The sequence below is a fragment of the Canis lupus genome, chromosome 36 (genome assembly GCF_003254725.2).
Source record: "Canis lupus dingo isolate Sandy chromosome 36, ASM325472v2, whole genome shotgun sequence".
Classification (NCBI taxonomy): Eukaryota; Metazoa; Chordata; class Mammalia; order Carnivora; family Canidae; genus Canis; species Canis lupus.
Window position 1 is genome coordinate 14238714 of NC_064278.1, and position 18070 is coordinate 14256783.

Genomic DNA, 18070 nt, shown 5'->3' on the forward strand with positions numbered 1-18070 from the left:
AAATTGGGACTATATTTATCTCATAGTTTGCTATAAAAAAATCCATTAAATAACATATGTGCAAGTACAGTATAATATTAGTTGCTATCTCTATTTTCATTGGTACTCTGCTATATTGTTATAGAACATTATTATTACATTAACAATCTCTAAAGAATTGTTGGTATAACTGTTCATTTATTCCTCTATCCTAGAATATACAATTCTTACTTTTCTGCTCCTAATGTTTAACCTAAAATAAACTCAGGTAGCCCAGAGGAGGTGAATGGATAGCACACAATGGGAGCTTGTTAGAAATGTAGAAGCTCAGGTCCCACTCCAAATATATGAATGCAAAACCTGCACTTTAACAAGCTCCCCAGGTGCTCCATTTGTGCATGAAAGTTTGAGAAGTACCATCTATATAAGACCTATTCCCCATCTTTCTCTCATTTCCAAATGTACCATGATCCAAGCGACACACCAAAATTTGTTCTGTTGTGCCACAGGATGGCCAACAATTCAAAACAAATTAATTTTTCACCTGATTTCTTGGTTTTTGGATGATAACCCTTGTCTTTCACAAATCATAATGAATGAAATTGCAGTAGAGCAACTGATCATATATGACAAGCCAGGAAAGCATTAGATGTTAAGGGTTGGGATTTGTGCAGGAAGGAGGCCTTTCATGGATGATTTAACTTCACTATGCCTGTTTCCTAATCTGAAACCTATCTCAGAATATTGAGAGAACTAAATGAAGAAACATAGGTGAAAATTATTTTATAATTAAAATTTGGGTTTACAATACTACTGTGTTTTTAACTATATTTTTTTAGGTTCTGAATAGTCCAATGGGTTTTATTCTTTTTTTATGTAATGTTTTATTCTTTTTTTCATTTACATTCAATTAATTAATATATAGTGTATTATTAGTTTCAGAGGTAGAGTCCAGTGATTCATCTGTTGTATATAACACTCAGTGCTCATTACATTATATGCCTTCCTTAATGCCCATCACCCAGTTACCCCATCCCCACCTCCCCCAGCAACCCTCAGTTTGTTTCCTATGGTTAAGAGAACTATAATCTTTTTAAACATAAAACCATACTAGCCTCTTCTGTGATCTTTTTGTGTAAGTCGCCTAAGTTATACTATGTCTTTTATACAAAACAGATTCCTCCTTGAATTACAAATCACAGTTGGTGCACAAAATTTCCAGAGGGAATAATCTGAAATAGGCTTATAGGCTTCAGAAAACTACTCACAAATTTGTTTCCATATCAAGGTCATGGGATAAGGGTAAGACAGAAAATGATGTGAATTGAACCCCTTCTTCAGAATTATTAATGCCATCAGTTCTCTTCAGCCACAAAGATCTCAAAAGACTTGAGTCCAGTCCCAAATCTATCACTAAAGGCATGGCTCTTTATCTTCGGTACAGCTGAATTCAGCAGGAAGCACTAATGCCACTCACAACAGAGCTTTGCCCAGCCCCTCCTCACTTACGGCAGCCGATTTCATCTGTGTCATCCAAGCAGTCTCTGGTCCCATCACACCTCCAGGATGCAGAGATACATTGCCCATCTTCACAGCGAAAATCCTCACTTCCACATTCTGTAACTCCACAAGCAAAAGAAAACCAGTTTAAAAACCTATCCATAAAAAATAAAATAATAAAATAAAATAAAATAAAATAAAATAAAAATAAAAACCTATCCATGCAGATATTTAACCAAAGAAATACAATTTTTTATAAAAATGAAAAATTATGCAGTGAATTAGTAATCAAAGGAGTATGACTTACAAAATTAGGAAAACATTTTTATAATGATTATTGTATTTTCTGTTTCAGGGTATTCAAGAAGAGGTCATTTCTGCACACGGCTGACTAGAGTGTGCCTTGATATAACCAGTCCAGAAAGAAATTTGACAACATGTATTTTGTTTTTTAAAAGTGCTTATTCTTAGTTCTTTTATTTTTAGGTGTTTTTCCCCCCTAAGGAACTAATCAGAGAATTAGACAAAGATTTACATATGGAGATTTTTTTTTAATTTATTTTTTATTGGTGTTCAATTTACTAACCTATAGAATAACCCCCAGTGCCCGTCACCCATTCACTCCCACCCCCCGCCCTTCTCCCCTTCCACCACCCCTAGTTCGTTTCCCAGAGTTAGCAGTCTTTACGTTCTGTCTCCCTTTCTGATATTTCCCACACATTTCTTCTCCCTTCCCTTATATTCCCTTTCACTATTACTCATATGGAGATTTTAATCACAATATTACTTACAATAATTTGCAAACTATCTAGATGTTTGATAATAAGAAAAGGATAAAGTTTTCTTATAGCTTTATTTTGACATATTAAGAACTCATTAAAATGGTTATGTAGAACTTCTAAATGATTTAAATATTTATAATATGTAACAAAGATGAGGATGTAAAATTTCACCTATAACAGAGTTATATATGGAGAAATAAAAGTGTAGAAAAAGGCCAGAATATTAATGGTGATTATCTCTGATTGATACCATGAGTAACTTCATTTGCTTGACTGTGCTTTTTTCTTTTTTCAAGTTCCCTGCTCTTTATTTTTTTTAAGTGCCCTTTTATTACCAAATCATAGATAGCAATTTATGGTCCTTCATTCTTAGATTCAGACCAATATTTTGGCTTTTTGTTTAACAACTTTGTAAGATCCCAGCTCTGTCAGTTCATCTTCCCAAACAAAAAATTTTTAAGTCAAAAAAAAGAAAAACCTACCAAAGAAAAATCTCTGCACCCAACCAGAGTGCTCAAATTTGACCCCCAAAGTTACTACATTCCCAAGTGGCAGTGATTTCCTCTAGTAATAGCAGAAAGAGAACATAGCTTAAATACATTTATTTCATTCAACCACTATATCCAGCAATTTTCCCAGGTCTCCCCAGGGGACTAATTTGGCAGTTGGAAACCTTCTGAGTTTCCCCAAATATCCGACCAGTGACTTCCCCACGTATTATGTGCCAAGTAGGAAATTTTTTTAAAGAGATCAGCCAACATCAGCCTAACTTGGTTGGAGTAGACTCAAAATTATTCTTTCACAAGCCCAAAGTGGTAGGAGTAATTTCGAAGTTTGGAAGAATACAACTATTTTCCTCATGTATTTAAGCAATCATGCTAAATTACCTATTTCAGTTATTGGCTAATTAACCCAAAATTAGGTAAATATACAGATCAATTATCTACTCCTAAAATAAATAAACAATCTGCTATCCTGACTTGTGTAAATGCAGGCATATCAACAGCATGACATAAACATAGTTAAGTGATCTATTCCTAGGGGATATAGGCTACTTTGTTCATGGAATGTTCAAATCTGATTGTCTGGTAGTGACATCCTGATTTATAATGTACGCTGCAAATGGTCAGAAACTTCCCTTGGCTAAATGGTGGTACCGAGTGGTACAGGAATACGTACACCCAAATACCTTCTATAGACTAATGCACGATGGTGGTTGGTGGTGCAGGTCTGGGGTTGGTGGTGCAGGTCTCTTATCAACTACCTTTAAAACACAACAACCTCCCTTGCAAAAATGCCCCTAAGGAATGTACAAATTCACTCTGGAATCCCAGAACTTCTCATTGGATTTTGTTCTACAAAGCAATATTTCCATGGGAGATTAGTGGCTTTGGAGGTTTAGCTATTAACACAACATATATTAAATCACTTTTATCAATTAGGTCTATTGTTAGTAATCCAACATAACACATTTGTAAGTTCAGTACATTTGTCTCCTTTAGTATCTAATAATTTCTGGTTGAAAAATTATAGCAATCTAAAGGTCAGTCTACTTACAAAGAGTTTCATATTGCTATGAAAAAAAGAAAAGCATAAACTTAGAAACTGAGTATAGAGAAGAAAATAAATTCTTAAAACAATTTATAGCCTGTTATAAAATACATAATTCTTAAGCAATTTTTATTACAAGTCAGATTTTCTTTTATTTTTGCAAAAATATGAAGTTAAACACATCATTAAAAGGACACAAAATATATACCCAAAAGTCATTTTTAAATTACTTCAAAGCCAGTTACATAAAATATATTAAAAAATGAAATTGATAGGGGAAATTTTGCAATTAACTCTTTTCTAGTCAGTGTTTTTTCACGTTTGATCTCCCAAATACTCAGTTATCTGCAGTAATATATCAAAATCAATTTACTTAATTTACCAACAGATCCATGATAATTCATCTGTCAAGTTCACCTTTTCAATATTACCTTCCTTGCCTGTTACAACTCCCAAATGACTATTGTTTGGAAATACCTCTCCAGAAAAAACAAACTGATCCTTTATCATTGCTGGGTGGCCTCCCAGGGATCAACCAAGATGCTCCACTGGTGTCAGAAGCCTGTCATTCATTTTATTATAAAGGAAGTATGTGCTATTTAAAAGCAAACTACTAGTGAAAAGCTCTGATAACAATTGCAGGTGCCCCTGATTTCAACTGATCTGTAAGCACTGCATTTGTTCTCTTTTGTTTTAAACAAGTAGCCTTTACTCTCCACTCCACCAAAGGTATCTACATCTTATTGTTTAATAATTTAAAGTCCAAAAAAGCAGGGAGAGGGATTTCATACACTGGAGCTAAATATTTGTGGAGAAAAAAAAAAATCTAAAAACAGCAAAATTAAATTTTTTTTCAAATAGTCTCTAAACATCCATAACTATTAATCCAGTTTTAACCTAGAGGCAATTTTACAAACAGTAACTTTCATAACTTTAAAATATTTTCCCTCTAATAAGAGCCAAGAAGGTATATTTGATAATCCACACTGAAATAAAAAAATCTTTGTTAAAGGGCTCCTGGGTGGCTCAGTTGGTTAAGTGTCCAACTCTTGATTTCAGCTCAGGTCATGATCTTAGGGTTGTGAGATCGAGCCCTGCATCAAGCTCCTTGCTCTCTCTCTCAATCTCTCTCTAAAAAATAAATGAATAAATAAATAAATAAATAAATAAATAAATAAATAAATAAATAATAACCTTTTGTTAAGAACCAGGCACAGCCATTGACAAGAAGCCATTAGGACTAAATGAACATCCTACTTCCCCAGCACCATCCCTGGCCTTTTCCAATAATCAAAATAGATTGATGCAAAGATGAAAAATACTCGTGTGGCACGTAAATGGCATGCATCATTCTAAACACTTTGCCAACTTCAAGTCATTTAACTTCCATAACAACCCTAAAAGATAGATGTGATTATTATGAACATTTCACAAATAAAGAACTTGAGGCACAGAGCAGTTCAGTAACTTGCCCAAGATCAAACAGCAAGCAAGTGCAAAGCAAAGATTTGGACCTGACAGTTCTAGTTCTGGCATCTGTGCTATATTGACCACTGCTCTGTGTTCCCTTATACCAAAAAAGGAAAAACAGAAAGCAAAAAGGAAAAGAAAAAAGTTATTTCACCAAGCTCAAGAAAGAATGTAAAAATTTGACTTTTTTCCAAAGTTGCTATCCACATTAGCTGAATTCGTGAATTGGGCTAGTGTGGAATCCATACCACACCATATGCTCATATAATTCAGTTGGAGAAGAGTAGTCTATCTGGCAACAAACACTGCACATAAAAATTCTTTGGCTTAGGAAAATTTGCTACAATCAAAAACAAGCCAGGGACATCAAAAAAAGAGGTTCAATCTCTTCAAAAAAACATTAAATTAGACTAAGGATAAATTTGTTTTCCAATCTTATAAAACCCCAAACTGTAGAAAAACAAGTGATCCTTAAATAACCATATCCCAAGCTTCCCGGGCTAAGTGTTGGACTAAGAAAGTGTTAAGATATTAGAGAAACAGTTAATGCCTCAAGGAAGAAAGAAGTCATTTGTTTTTCAAGTGCAGGGAAAGTACACCACTTCTGTATTCTTTACAGCCTCTAAGCGCAGTGCTAGGCACTTGGGGATAGTCAAGGCATACTTATCAGGTAATGAAAATTCCTCTTCATAAAATTCAGCCTCTTGGTATCATTATATATATAAAGCCATTATATATATATATAAAACCATCAAGACATACAATAACACTTTATAGGAGTTTGTTTGTTATCTTAAATCCTCAGAAAGGAAAATGAAATCTGGAATAATTTGCAATTCCTTGAAAGAGGAATGCCCAGAAATTTTAAAGAGAAAAATATTGAGTCACATTAAAAGGTTTGATTCTTTTACCCTTGCTTAGTGAGAGTTTCTTTTTTTTTCTCATAAATTCTTTTCTCAAAAGAGAAAGGCAAGTCGTAGTCAATGGAACATTGTCCAAAATTAACAGAGTAAGGTAATTTCTATGGCAAATCCTATTTTCCTGTTAGATCCTCTTAACATGTGCTGGGCCTTCCAGACACTTGGGTCTACCTGAGGAGGTGTATGAGCTCTTTTTAAAGATATGTCATGTAAAAGTACATGACAGAGGCTCCTGGGTGGCTCAGTCGGTTAAGCATCTACCTTCAGCTCAGGTCATGATCTCAAGGTCCTGGGATCAAGCCCCATGTCAGGCTCCCTGCTCAGCAGGGAGTCTGCTTCTCCCTCTCCTCCCTACTCCTGCTCTGTCTCTGTCTCTCAAATAAATAAATAAAATCTTTATTTTTTAAAAAAAAGTGTAAGAGGCAATTCCTTAATTCAATCATAATTCTTGCTTCACTTTTCCTGTACTTTTTTATTTTGACATATTTTTTATGTTTATAAATTGGGCAAGAATTCCCTACAACTCTCACACCTTATCCACACCAACAAGGCCTGTTCCCTTCAAAGACTGAGAGTCACTTGTTTATTTCCAAAACTTTACACTGCAGTCATGACAGCCAAGCATAACAAATTATGTGGAAGATCCTACTCTGCCTAATATCAACTGGTGGAATAGTCCATGTTCAACTGATGAACTACTCTCTTCCTGTGCAACATTCTAGCTGCCTGGTTTCCCTAATAGGTTGTCAAATAAGAGGCCGGAGTTCTTTTTGCTTTTTAATCCAGTTTACAAACTACTGAGTCGACTGTTTTTTTCCAAATTATTGTTTCAGAGCCCTGATGGCTGATTACGTCAAAACACCATTAAGAAGACATTTCAAGAATTCAAGGACTTTGAAGCAAAACCCACAAAGCCACTTGATGAGTGATCACGTACACATCTCACTCACGTAAGTGCAGTCAAAAAAAAAAAAAAAAGAACCAGAAGTATATGATATCAGATTCACTAAAGCCACAAAAAAATTTATACCTACTATGTACAAGACATGGCTCTAGGGCTTGTGGAAGAAACAAAGAAAGTTAAAATATGGTCCTTTTTTCAATAGAGCTTATAAATTTATCGGGGACAAGAGTTATATGATATAAATTAGCCATGTATTTTAAGTGTTTTCTGTAGATTATCTCACTTATCATCACAACAATCCCATGAAACAGTATTAATAGTCCCGTTTTATAGATGAGGAGACTGAGGCTTGACCAAATCTCACAACTAACTAGTAAGTAAAGGAACAGGGATTCAGACCTATGTAGTCCAGCTCCAAAGCCGTGTCATATGACTGTAGGTGATTTGGTTCTGAATAAGCAGCACAGACAATAAAAATCAAAGGGTCTCAGGCAGCCCCAGTGGCACAGTGGTTTCACGCCGCCTTCAGCCAGGGTGTGATCCTGGAGACCCGGGATCGAGTCCCACATCAGGCTCCCTGCATGGAGCCTGTTTCTCCCTCTGCCTGTGTCTCTGCCTCTCTCTCTCTCTCTCTCTCTCTCTCTCTGTCTGTCTCTCATGAATAAATGAATAAAATCTTTTAAAAAAATCAAAGGGTCTCAAGGAGGAAAAAACTAATACCACAAGCTGGAGTAATTAGAGAAGGCTTCATGAAGGAGAGTAAGACTGCATGGGCCATTGTGGATGGGTAGGATTAGCAAAGAGAAGGGACCAGCACTTTGTATAAGGTTCAAACAATTTGAGAGAAGCCCAACATAGGTGAGAGCTTAATGGGGAGGCCTCTGTGAGACAAGTGCAGGGAACCTCTTGTGAGGGCAGGACAAGGTTGGGGAGATGGAGAATAAAGTACCATAAATGTCAAGCAAACAAGTGACCTGACAAATGGGTTGACTGCAGGAAAGTCTAGAGATCATTAGTGCCAGTAACTATGTTAAAACTAAAAGTGGCTCTGCATAGATGTAATCCTGGACAGGGATACAGACTTTGGTCATGAAAAGGGCTCAGGGCTCCACTTCATACCCCAGAAACTGAGCCACAGTGTGAATGAGCTTGGTGAGTAAGCTAGTCAGTGATCCACCAAAAGGCTGCTAGGAGATGGGGCACCTGGGTGACTCAGTTGGTTAAGCCTTTGACTCGATTTTGGTTCCCATCATGATCTCAGGGTTGTGAAATCGAGCCCTTTGTCAAGCCCCATGACTGGCTCCATGCTCAGCAGGGAGTCTGTTTTAGATTCTCTTCCTCTCCTTCTGCCTCTACCCCTGCTCACATGCACTCTCTCTGTGTGTGTCTAAAATAATAAATAAATCTTAAGGAAAAAAAGAGGCTTCTGGCAAAGATGGGTCTTATCTTGCAGCTCCTCCACTTGGCCCAGGCCTGGTCCCCTTGCATGACAAATGACCAGCAGATTCTACAGGTGCACCAAAGGGTAGCTTAGTGTCCTTTCCCTGCTGGCCTCTTGAAGCTGAATGTTTCTCACCATCCAGCCTACAGAATTCAGTCAGCCCTTTGGATAATTGATCTCAAAGATTGCTTAAATATTTGCTTCATAATTTTTTAAAAGTGCCTTTTCAATGACCAAAAAGCCAGCAGGATAATGTGATGCACTATCAACGTAGCCTCTCAATCTGAGAAGTGGGAAATTGTTTCCACTTTTTCTACCTGAGCAATTCCTCATTTTCATTTATATGCTAGCTACCTGTCTTCTTCCTCTTCCCCCTAGTCTTTTGTATTCTACTTATATTTCATTGAGCACCCCTTAATCTTGACAACCAGACTATCAACCTGCACTGCAGAGCATTATAAATAAAACCGCACTTCTCAGGGGTTCTGAAGAGGACACAATTGGCATTTGGAGTGGGACAATTATTTAATTGCCTGGGGCAAAGCTGGATATATAGCATCTCTGGGCCTCTTATGTGGAATGCCAGTAGTGCCCTTCCCTGGAATCACTGTGACAACAAAGAACACCCTATACATGTCCAAACATCCCTTGAGAGTGGTGGTACCACCCTCAAAACAACTTAGAATCTGTAAGCAGCTTGTAGATTCAAAGCTCAAAACATCTTAACCCACATGAAAGAGATCTTCTAAGAAAACCCCTATAATAAATTCTTTCCTTCTGAAGATAATAAAATTTCTTAAACAGCAATCCCACTCCCTCCCACCCAGCAATAAGAGAGCCTGGGATTGGGCAATATCATGCTGCAGCTCCTCGTACCAGCAACTTGAAATGAACTCCCCTGGGAGTGTGATAAAGAATCTAAGTTCCAGGGAGGTCTGCTTCACCCTGGAATGTTCCACGGTGCGTCCGCAGGCTTACCCATTCAGGGGTGAGGGGAGTCACAGAAAAAAAAAAAAAAAAAAAAAAACAAGCCAGGAATCTGAAATCCTCAAGCAATTCTTCATTAACGTAAAAGGGTCAATATTAGGAAAAATAAAGTCATAGACACACCTGCTTCATGGAACGAACTTTTCCTCCCAGTGTAAGTATCATAATAAAAAATAAGTTCTTCAAATGTCCTCTCCTAATCCCTGACACATACACTTAAAAAAATTTTAATAAAATATAAATTGGTAATCACATGCGTGCCTAAAACATTCAAAAGAATCTCCAAATTCTTACCAAGAACACTCAGCAATGAAAACCTTTTGTCAGCCAGTACCAAAACACGGACAGTTTCTGTTAAGTCTTTTCTGCACTCCCCCAAATAATTCATGAAGAACTTTCTCTATCAGCTAAGTCACTGAGCTTCCTGTGGATGGACTCCTCCTCCACTTGAAAGAAGTCTAAGACCCTCATCCCCACTCCCTTCCAAGGGACTAACTGGTTATCTACCTCTTTATTGGCCAAAGAGCTACGCTTACAGAATGCTATAAAGAACACTACCCGGGATCCCTGGGTGGCGCAGAGGTTCGGCGCCTGCCTTTGGCCCAGGGCGCGATCGGGGAGACCTGGGATCGAATCCGACGTCAGGCTCCCGGTGCATGGAGCCTGCTTCTCCCTCTGCCTATGTCTCTACCTCTCTCTCTGTGTGTGACTATCATAAATAAATAAAAATTAAAAAAAAAAAGAACACTACCCAAATAGAAGAAAATTTAAAATAGTCACCTGCTTGGGTAAAGAAGGAACTAATGAATCAACCTATATATACGAAAAGAGTAAAACACCCTTCAGCACTTAATAATTTAACAGGCCTTGTACAAAACTTTGAATCACCCTGATTTAAGTGCTGATTTCCAACCCCAATTCCCCAAAGTATTCCTATACGGCTTCATGACTAGCAAATGTAAATTACTGGAAAATGGCTGAATGGAATCAAACATGAAAAAAGAAAATAGGTACTTGTGAGAAATAAGGGACTACATACATCTGCAGTCAGGCAGCTTTTCTGCCTAAGGCTTATATATGATGCAATAGACTCACTCTCAACCCAAACACCACTTTATAGACACCATCACACCAGGGAACCAGGGTTTTTCTGATTCATTAGCCCAAGTGTTGAACCATAAATCAAATTGCTACAGATGTGTTAAAGCTGATAGCATCAATGCTAATTTGATCGTCTTAACACACAGATGAGATCACCAGGTTATCAAATGAACAATGACTTGATACTGAAAATTGTAACAATAGCAGCAGAAGGAGAAATTAATTCCCAATTGGTGGATTTGGTGATTCTCTATAGTCACAGATTGAATCACCTGTGACTGCCACATAGATCTTGAGTGAATCATACAAACACCTTGCTGTATTCCTTCTCCCTTATTCCATGTTATTTAGGAACACCAAGGGGAGGTGTTAAAGTTAGCAATCAGTGTCCAGACACTGAATTTAATAGGACTTAGCATCTTGCATCCTCTTCTCAATTTAGTTCAAAATGGTAACTTATTTAGCTATGGCCCAAACCCAGATTGGACCAGTACATAATTGTTAAGTGGGCTTATAGGTCACAAATCTCATGCTAGGAACTAAATAACCTCTCATTCTAAATGTGTACATTTTCGGAAAGTAGAGATCAATTTATATAAAATTTACTCTGAAGCAACCAATGCCTCCATGTCAATAAGAAAGTGTGATGACAACTCTGGATCAGGAATGTTGATGCTTATTATAGAGCTCATTATCTTGTTATTTACACAAACACTGACTCTTATCATAGTTCACTTGTTAGAAGACCAGTTGGGGTACACACACATATGATTCAACCTTGATGATTTAGCTATGGACTTGTATAGTTTCCGCCAGCAAATAATTTTCTTAAACTCTTAAATATTGTGCAGCAAGAATGTGAAAATAATTCTACCAATAAGTTTAAAAGTCTGTTCTTGGGCAATAAGTACTGATAATCAATCATCTGGTAAACTGAAATCACTGTCTGAAATTAAAATGTATCATCACTCTTTTTTAAAAATTGGTTTTGTTGATGTTTTACACAGTATTTTTGTATTTTTTCCCTTCTAGTGAAAAGTTAGAGCTCACAAAGAATTTTATAGGCAGAAGGTCAAAATTCTCCCATTATGACCTGACAGATGAAAACTAAAGAACAGGAGAAGTAGATGAGATTAAGTGATCAAAAGAAGAGTGATAGCAAGGTGGCAGGATTCGATTAAGAATCCTATCAACAGAGCCCTTATTCTAAACTGAGTTCCTAATGGCAGGAATAAATACCTCTGTAATCCTAGTGCCCAGTGCAGTCCTGCTAGTACCCAGATGATGCTCAATAAATAAACCATATATGATGCATTAGAATACACAGGTAAAGCCAAGATGATTTCCAAAAAACTGATAAAATCTTGAAATCTTGATGATTTGTAGACTTTAATGATGGATCCTGCTGTTTAGAGTCACTGATTCTTCTGATCTAATTAACAAATCAACAATCATCTTCCATACTGACCTGGCATGAGAGATCAGAAAGACTTGAAGAAGTCGACCCCAAATCCTTGGGAGCCTATGTATATGTTCGAGGCATTCTCTGCTTATTCAGTAAAGGATAGGACTCGGTGTTATACAAAACATTATATCCAGGACTCCTCTGGAGTAGACAAAGTACTCTGCACCACAACCCCCTCGCAAAAGGCTACAAGAATATCTGATTCCACAAATCAAATTTGTAATTTGAATTATAAGTAATTTGCAAACATAACAGAATCATGATTTTATTCTCCCTACACAGAGTCAAAGGTAGGGCCGACATTGTTAACTTGGAAATCTATAAAATAGGATCTCTTATATTTGCAAAGACTTTCATGTTTCAGTGAACTTGAACTAAATTTCCTGTCTATTCTGCTATATTGATCTTAACAGATTGAGCGAAAAGAACTTTAGGACATGCCTCACCAGCAGGTTATCTGTTATACTAGCAGTCCCTTGGCCCTGGTTTGTTATGCCTGGGCTCACAGAGCATTTATAGGTCTCCAAATCACTTCCAGGCTCTATAAATGTCATCACTTTGTGCTATTATCTGATTACGATGACTTGAAACAAAATAGCTTATTGACATAGAATCAACATTATTATATTGTCTCCCACTGATACCTGTACATAATAAAATGGTGTCTGGCTTTCTGACTACAAATGGTGAATTTATAATGTCCTAATATTAAAAGCAGTGTAAATAAAATTATAAGTCCATCTGCAGTGGTTGTCAGAAGCAGGAAAAACAGTGTGGAGTATATTTCCTAAGATTTTACCTAATCTGTACTATAAATATCATAAGTAATGACAGTAAACAACCTACTGTCATTTTTAACTATGCATTAAAATAAAATCTTAGAATTTTAATGCTGGAAAAAAGTAGTAGTTCCAGTAATAAACTAGGTATGTAGAAAGTATATACAATAAAAGTTTTACTAACATACAAGTAATTAAAACCATCACCTATTGGAATTTTGTCTATATTACACTTTTTAAAAAGGCAATCACAAAAAATAAACTGATACTAGGGATTTGATCAAAAACAAGAGTTTTTAGTTGGCTGTTTCAATTCTAGAAACTGGATATGTACGGTTATAGTCCTGTGACAATAAATGAATGAGCCAATATTCAGAATGAGTCCTTAGATACTGTGATAATTTAAAAATATTTCAATTAAATTTGGTAAAAAAATTCAGATTTTACCAAAAAGAACTAAAATAATATCTTAATGGAGAAAATACTAGAGTTAAGAGACAAGAGACATATAAACATTGGGTTCAAGCCTTGTAATAGCACTAGCAGTCCCCACATCATTCTTTTTCTCCTCCCCCACTTCACATCATCCTAAGTTCCGTGAGGGCAGGAACTATGTCTTATTGACTATTGACTCTTCACTCAATAAATATTTGTTGCTTAACTGGCTTAGCTTGGTGGACTTGGATTTAAAATCTCTGCTACACAGGATCCTTACCTGCAAAATTTCTGACCTGCAAATCAGGTTTTGGTGAGGACTAAAGAGTCCTTACAAACCACCAGCATAATGTTAGAAGTACAGCAGTCCTTCCATGAAGGCTGGTTCCCTCCCGGGTACTCCTACACATCATCCAACTGGAGCATTCTAACAGTCCAAGCAATAAAATATTCAGAAATCAATACCTCCACCTGATAACAGCTGTTTGTTATGATCAAGAGAGATCTTCCAAACTCTGACCCACCTTGCTTGCTTGAAGCTCAGCGTTGAGAGCAAGGATGGATGGTGGTTGCCTTGCCTCCTACCCAAGAACAAATTATCAATTGGCCTAGTCTGGAGTCAAGGACAAGACTGAAAATCAAGATTTATTCTAGGAAACAAAAGTCAAGCTGGACCCAAAACCAAGCCTGCCACTGGTTTTCTTTATGCATTTTTCTATTTTCCTACAGTGAGTTGTTTTTATTATTATTAATAATAATAATAATTAGTAGTAGTAGTATTATTTCTATTTTAAAATCACTGTTTCAGGGGCACATGGGTGGCTCAGTGGTTGAGCAGCTGCCTTTGGCTCAGGTCATGATCCTGGGGTCCTGGGATAGAGTCCTACATCAGGCTCCCTGCAGGGAGCCCTCTCCCTCTGCCTGTGTCTCTGCCTCTGTCTCTCTCTCTGTCTCTCATGGATAAATAAAATCTTTTTTAAAAAAATCACTCTGTTTCAGGTGATCCTCTGGAGCGTGTACGTGGAATACTATTAAGTGTATAATTTCAGCAGGCACACACATACAGACTTGATAATAAATATAAAGGCTTTCCCAGAGTGGACCTTGAATCATTATACTACACATCAAACTACCTTTTTACAGTTGTACAAGCTCTCCTATTGACTTCAGTTTATGCCTCTATCTTTGTACATAAAGAAACAGGGAGAATATAAAGAAATTCAGGATTTTAATCAACTGAAACTAAGCTAAACAAAGCTTTCCATTTAGAAAATTCAGAAATTTTCCAGTTCTTAGTTTCAAAAGAATGATATTTCAAATTCTTCCTAAAAGTATTAACATATTCAGTATCCTAGTTCTCTAAAACTTTCTCCTATATAATAGAAAAATGCTACAAAATGCAAACATACTCTTTGACAGGCATAATTTGTGATCATGCCTTTACAGTACATTCAAAGGAAAGCTTAAGATGATAAAGTTGTTACTTTCAAATCAAATGAAAAAGGTTTTATGTAAATCCTTCCAAAAAGAAGAATAAAAACAACATCCCAGTGTCATGACCCCAGCCTTAGGCTTCCCTGGGACCTTACCACCTTCCAAAGTATTCTCCACCTTACAGAACAGAGACTCCAAATTCAATTCAATCTAACAAACATGTTCCTGAATCTCTGGCGGACCATTAATCTGCATGCTCTTAAGGAGGCAAAATAACAACTGTCTGGACACCGTAACGACAAGTCAAACACCAATTTGGCTCTCTGCAAGCAAACCCATACAACCACCCCATCTCCTGCCAGAAACTAAGTGAAGCTGGTTCTTCCCTGAGCTGGTTCTCACTGTTTACTGAGAGCATGCAACACTTCACATTAAGTTCGGGAAGCAAAGTTACAAAGAAGGAAAAGCAACTGAAACCTGAAAGGCTCTGATAGTCCAGGAATGAAGCAATGAGGGCCTTATCTAGCTCAATGGTCCTACTTCTGCTTCATTTCCCAACTCTTGTCTACAAACCCTTTCCTTCTTTGTCCCTTGGATCCCCATAATGGGTCTAGAGTTTTCCATGGGTCTCGACCCTAACCCCCCAAATCTGCTTCCAGTGACTTATCAACAGCAAAGTTTAAGTGATTTTTAAAGCCCTCCTGTGGGTATTTGCACTCTCAGCAGAAAGTAGGAAGCCCTCCAAGGAATGAATGTTCTAATTGTGGCATTTTAAGTATTCTCTAATGTGCAAATGCCTTCCTCACCAGCTTGGTGGAGCAGATTTTTGGAGGATAAAGTATCTTATCGGGGCTCCTAATATCGTACCACACAGGTGGTGGTACATGTACAAGGCCATCTTTGCTGGTGCCAAAAATCTCATTTGCACTGAGACAGCATTTTTCCATAAATGCACAGGCCAGTTAAAATACAGTCAAAAGCTTCCCAGGAGAATTTGGTGACATCTCTGCATCAGTGAATGTGTCCTAGACTATTCCAGGCTGAAGAAAAAGGCCTTAAATATTACAAAGGCAATGACTCCAAAGGCCTAGAGAGGCTCAAATAACAAATGAGCATGATTTATTGAAATACCGTTGTTTGGGTTCTTTTATGAACTGAAACCCCTTACTCTGCTATTTGTAACTCAAAGACCTCCTATTGGAAACATAAGATTTACCAATTCCACCCAATGTGAAATGTATGTGTACATATGTATATACACGTACATACACACAAGGAGGTCCAGTGTTACAAAACTGGCTGATGAAGGAGTCAAATCTAAGAGTGTATATTTCCCTTCTTCCATTCAGCCTGGTGTGTCTAAAAACCAACAGCTTTTCCATAGAAGATTAAGAGGCAAAGTGTAAATAACTAGATGGCTGTGTACTTGATACAGCACTCTAAAAAAGGAGGGAGGTTGGCCCCCTGGGTGGCTCAGTTGGTTAAGTGTCTGTCTTCAGCACAGGTGATGATCTCAGAGTCCTGGGATGGAGCCCCATGTCCAGCTCCCTGCTCAGTGGGGAGTCTGCTTCTCCTTCTCCATCTGACCCTACCCTGCTCATTCTCTCTCTCAATCTCTCTCTCTCTCCCAAATATAAAAATCTGTGCCTCAGTCTCCTCATCTAAAAACAGGATAATAAGAGCTCTTATTCATAAGGTTAATATAATATGAAGATAGAAAAAGGAGTATGAGCCCAGCATGTTACTAAGTATTCAACAAATGTTTGTTATTGTTACTATTTTTAGGCAAGTGTTTTCTGATCTTTTAAATTCTACATATTGTCTCCCTTGGAATTTTATAGTTTCTGCTTCATACACATGCTTATACTCTAGCATTGCCATATTCATAATTGCAACCCAGTTTGAGAATCTTTTTAAACTAGCTCAATTATGATAAATTTTCCCCCCCAAAAAAGCTGATTTAATACAGAAACTTGAATATTATCTTACTAAGTTATCACTTTTATCTTAAATTATTTTTCTTTCTCCTGGGTTGTCTGGGTGGCTTAGTCAGTTCTTAGCTTCGCTGAGATCATGATCTCAGAGTCCTGAGATCACGCCCTGCATCGGGTTTCCCACTGCATGTGAAACCTGCTTAAGATTCTCCTTCTCCCTCTCCCTCTGTCCTCTCACTACGGTGCACTCTCCTTCTCTCTCTCTCAAAAAAAAAAAAATTATACTCTCCCCTTAACTATTTCTTATACAAGAAGAGAAAAACATATCTGTATTCAAAATGAATGTGGCCTAGAGAAACAAAACTTAATTCACAAAGACAGGCAAGTTTTCGGGCACACATCTATTCCATGCACTTTCAAAAATACATGACTACTTAGTGAAAAAAAATTAACTCCCTTCTCTGAAAGCTTATTTATCTGGTGATAATAACTGTTTGAGACATTTCAGCAGCTATATTTTAGGGGTATTTAAAATGTTTGGTAATAATAAAAGAATTCCTGTTTAACTAAATAACATTAATCACCTGCCTAATACAGATATCTCAGTCCAAAGAAGTTGACAGTGACAATATTTCTTGAATTACTGAGTTAGGCGTTATGGAATTACTAAACCCTCATATTGAGTGTCTACAATCTAAGAATTCTGACTTCACCCTACTTATGGGAATCATTTCTGACTCAATGACATTTTGAAAAAAGCCAAGCATGAAGGACACAGAGGTCACATCTAACAAGAGAAAAAGTCCTGAGCTTTTCACAATGTTTATTGCTGACCACCATTACAACCATTAAAAGGGGGAGGGGGATTCTGATGTAAAGAAACCAAAGAACAAGCAATATTTCTAACCTCAAAATGATGCATATACATGGTAATACATCTCTATTACGTAAGGTTGAAGGTTTAGAAAAGACCTTAATGTCAATTCCAACATCCTGTTGGTGCATGCTATGTGCCTACAATTTCCTTGCTATTCCTTAGAATCATTTGAAATAGGTTTATCCTTCTTCCACATAATGGTCCTTCAAATATTTGGAGAGAGCTAGCCATTGTACCTTTGATTCTTCTCCTCTCCAAAAGAAACAGCCTCAGTTTTTCCATTACTCCTCCTATAACACAGCTTCCAGTTCTCTCATCATCCTTGTTTCTCTCCTCTAAATTCAGTTCAAATTGTCTTTGTCCCTCCCAAATTGTGATCTAAAAGCTGAACAAATACTCAGTGTCACCTGACAATCTATGGCCAGTGGCCTACCCCAATATTCATTCCCCCTTCCTTTTCAGAAAGAGAATCGCAATTTTATTCAGGTGAACAAGATCTTTAGCTGAAAGG

The 18070-nt window shown here is 37.2% G+C and overlaps 1 protein-coding gene across 1 annotated transcript in view; it reads right to left on the reverse strand.

Annotated features, from left to right (window-relative positions):
- Nucleotides 1-18070, reverse strand: part of LRP2 (LDL receptor related protein 2) — a 196484-nt gene that overhangs the window by 158689 nt on the left and 19725 nt on the right. Inside the window, exon 2 of the mRNA XM_035698279.2 lies at nucleotides 1489-1596. Within this exon, the coding sequence (XP_035554172.2) occupies nucleotides 1489-1596 (108 nt within the window). The remainder of the gene's footprint in view (nucleotides 1-1488; nucleotides 1597-18070) is intronic.